General features: G+C 58.8%; 1 protein-coding gene across 1 annotated transcript in view; it reads left to right on the plus strand.

The window, feature by feature from the left end:
- Positions 1-3,180, plus strand: part of Sirt6 (sirtuin 6) — a 7,194-nt gene that overhangs the window by 3,255 nt on the left and 759 nt on the right. The window contains exons 4-8 of the mRNA XM_033759613.1: positions 1-68; positions 1,327-1,386; positions 2,278-2,373; positions 2,448-2,528; positions 3,043-3,177. The exon at positions 1-68 is cut by the window's left edge and continues 31 nt beyond it. Of these exons, the coding sequence (XP_033615504.1) occupies positions 1-68; positions 1,327-1,386; positions 2,278-2,373; positions 2,448-2,528; positions 3,043-3,177 (440 nt within the window). The remainder of the gene's footprint in view (positions 69-1,326; positions 1,387-2,277; positions 2,374-2,447; positions 2,529-3,042; positions 3,178-3,180) is intronic.

Consider the following 3,180-nt stretch of genomic DNA (forward strand, 5'->3'; position numbering starts at 1 on the left):
GTGGGGCTGCTGCGCTTCCTCGTCAGCCAGAACGTGGACGGGCTGCACGTGCGCTCCGGCTTCCCCAGGTACGGGTAGCCGAGTCGCCCCTCACCCTGTGCCCTCCACCGCCGCTGTCCCCAGGGGCCCTCGGGTCAGCGTGACAGCCCGGGCTGGATGCAGATGGCCCCAGTCTCCGCAGAGAGGAAGTCGCTGGGGCTGTCGGGCAGATTTAGGGTTCATAGTTGGTTTCATTACTGTTCAGCACTGGGCGTGGAACCCAGGCCGGCCCGCTGCGCTTCGTCCCCAGCCTTTGTTTTATTTTATTTATTTTTATTTTTTTTCTTTTTCGTACCAGGGATCAAACTAGGGACCTTCCGCTTGTGAGACAGGCGGCGGCGCCACTGAGCTAAATCCCCGGCCCTGTTTTTTTTATTTAATTTTTAAAACAAGGTCTTGCACAGTTGCTTAGTTTTCCAGGCTGGGTTTGAACGTGGGATCGTCCTGCCTCAGGCCCCCGGAGTGCTGGCAGGACAGGCGTGGGCCACCAGACCGGGTCCATTTGGGATTTTCAGCGCCCATCTTTATTGATTATCGTGGCCACTAGTGGGAAGGCGGGTGATTGTTTTCCCCAGGGCAGGGGTGAAAGCCAGGACCTCCCTCATGCCAGGCAAGCACCTGCCCCTGTTCCCTTCTGTGGAGACCACCGTGAGTCTAATCCCTCCCCTTTGGCGTGTAAATGCCCTCTCTCCAGGAGCCAGGTAGCTGTGGAGTTGGGATTTTTAATCCTGCCTCCAGGGGCCCTGGGTCACTGTGAGCCCTGCTCCGGCCGTGACATCCAGAGATCATACAGTGTCTGACCCTTTCTGGTCAGAGACACCGGCTAGACATGGCTCCCGTGTGCCGGGGTGACAGGTGTGTCTTCCCACACCCACCTTGGGGTGAGAGCCTTGGGCGTGAGTGTGGAGAACCCCAGGATCCCACACCACATCCCCCATGGGGACCCAGTCCCAATTCAAACTGGTGGGACGGTGTTTTCTGAGCAGTTACTGGGTACCACACACCATTCCAGACATGGGGGAATTTGAATTCCTGCCTGTACCAGATTCCCTTCCTCTTACAGCGCATTTGGTGAAGGCAGTGGGTGCCCATGGGCAGAGGTGGGGTCCGTGGTGTGGTTAATGATGCCTCAGGCTCAGAGAGGTTGAGCTCCCTGCCCAGGGCCACACAGCACATGACTGGGAGTGTCAAGCAAGAGGAGCAGAGAGAGGGAGTCAGTGGGCTTTGTGGGTGAGGGCTGGTGTCCCCAGGAAGAGGGGACCCAGGAACCCTCCTGCCGCCCCCCAGGAACAAGCTGGCGGAGCTGCATGGAAACATGTTCATAGAGGAATGCGCCAAGTGTAAGACGTGAGTGTCGCGTGGCGGCTGTGGGGGGACTCAGCAGCTGGCCCTGAGGTCTGTCAGTCCCAGGGCCGCAAGGAGGGAGGCCTGGGAGGGGCAGAGTCCAGAAGGCTAAGTCACGGTGCTGTGGGCCCTTTCAGGGAGGCCCTTCCCACCTCCTGGGCCTGGTGGTGGCTGCAGCCCTGGGTCTGAATCTGAGTTGCCCATACTGGGCTCAAACTGGCAATCTTCCTGCCTCAGCCTCCTACAATGCTGGAGTTATGGGTGTGCACCCCAGCACCTGGCTGTCTTCTCCCTTTTTAAAAGGGCTCCAGTCAGGTATCCTAATCCAGCAGCACTTCATCTTAAACCTACAGAAAATTCCCAAGAACTGTATATCATCAACGTATACAAGGCCAGAGATCCATAGACTTCTGTTTTGTTTTTGTTTTTTTTCCTTTTGTTTTGGAGACAGGGTCTCGCGGACTAATTTAGGCTGCCCTTGAACTCTTAGCAGTCCTCCTGCCTCAGCCTTCTGAGTATTGGGATCACAGGCGTGCGACCATGAACTTTCTCGTAAAGGACCAGAGAGTCAATATTCCCAGCTCCAGGTGCCAAACTGGGTCTCCTGTGCCGCATTGCTGCACCATTATAGTGAGAAAAGCACCACAAACACCCTGTGCACTGAGAACACAAACAACCCAGGCGCACGCCTATCATTCCAGCTACCCAGGACGCCGAGGCAGGAGGATTTCAAGTCAAGCCCAGTCCCGCCAACTTAGCCAGACCCTGTTTCAACATGAAAAAGGGTTGGGGTTCGGTCTCCAGCTCACTGAGGAGGAAAAGTGGAAGCGGTAGGGGTGCAGGGCTGCAGTGTGGGTTCACTGTCCCCTCCACCACCTCCTCCCCTCGTCACAGGCAGTACGTCCGGGACACGGTCGTGGGCACCATGGGCCTCAAGGCCACCGGCCGGCTCTGCACAGTGGCCAAGGCGCGGGGACTGCGTGCTTGCCGGTGAGTGCCTGTCCCCACGGCCCAGACCCCACAGTGGCAAAGGACCCATGACCCCCCCCGACCTTCCTCCGCAGCGGGGAGCTGAGAGACACCATCCTGGACTGGGAAGACTCCCTGCCTGAGCGGGACCTGGCTCTCGCTGACGAGGCCAGCAGGTCTGAGGTCTGCGCGCACCTGTGGGTGGGGGTCCGGGATGAGGCCAGAGACCGAGCTGGCCAGCATGCGGGGTCAGGGGTGGGCTTGGAGGCCGGGTCTGAAAGGCTTGCTCACCTGGCAGGCACATAGGCCTGTCATCCCAGCACACTGGGAGGCTGAGGCAGTAGGATGCCAAGTTCAAGGTAAGCCTGGGCAATTTAGTGAGGCTCTACCTCAAAAAATAAGAAGGCTGATTGATGTACCTCAGTGTGAAGGCCCCAGATTCGGTCCCCAGCCCTACAAAAATAAAAGGTTTCTTAGGACAGGGTGTTGCTGGAGGCCCATTTTGCAGATAAGGAAACAGAGGCTGTAGCAAATGACTTTAATGTGCAGACCACGCATACCCAGGGCTGCTGCCAGGTGCCAGTGCCCCAGGTCCACCGTTCCTCCGGGGTCTTGGGCGGAGGGGAGGGTCAGGTGGACCCCAGGGCCACCTCTGCGCGCACTAAGTCCCCGTCCCTGTCCTGTCCTCAGGAGTGCAGACCTGTCCATCACTCTGGGCACCTCCCTGCAGATCCGGCCCAGCGGGAACCTGCCCCTGGCCACCAAGCGCCGGGGCGGCCGCCTGGTCATCGTGAACCTGCAGCCCACCAAGCACGTAGGTGCCCGGCC

This window comes from Fukomys damarensis, unplaced genomic scaffold (genome assembly GCF_012274545.1).
Source record: "Fukomys damarensis isolate Sample0158 unplaced genomic scaffold, DMR_v1.0_HiC HiC_scaffold_37, whole genome shotgun sequence".
Classification (NCBI taxonomy): Eukaryota; Metazoa; Chordata; class Mammalia; order Rodentia; family Bathyergidae; genus Fukomys; species Fukomys damarensis.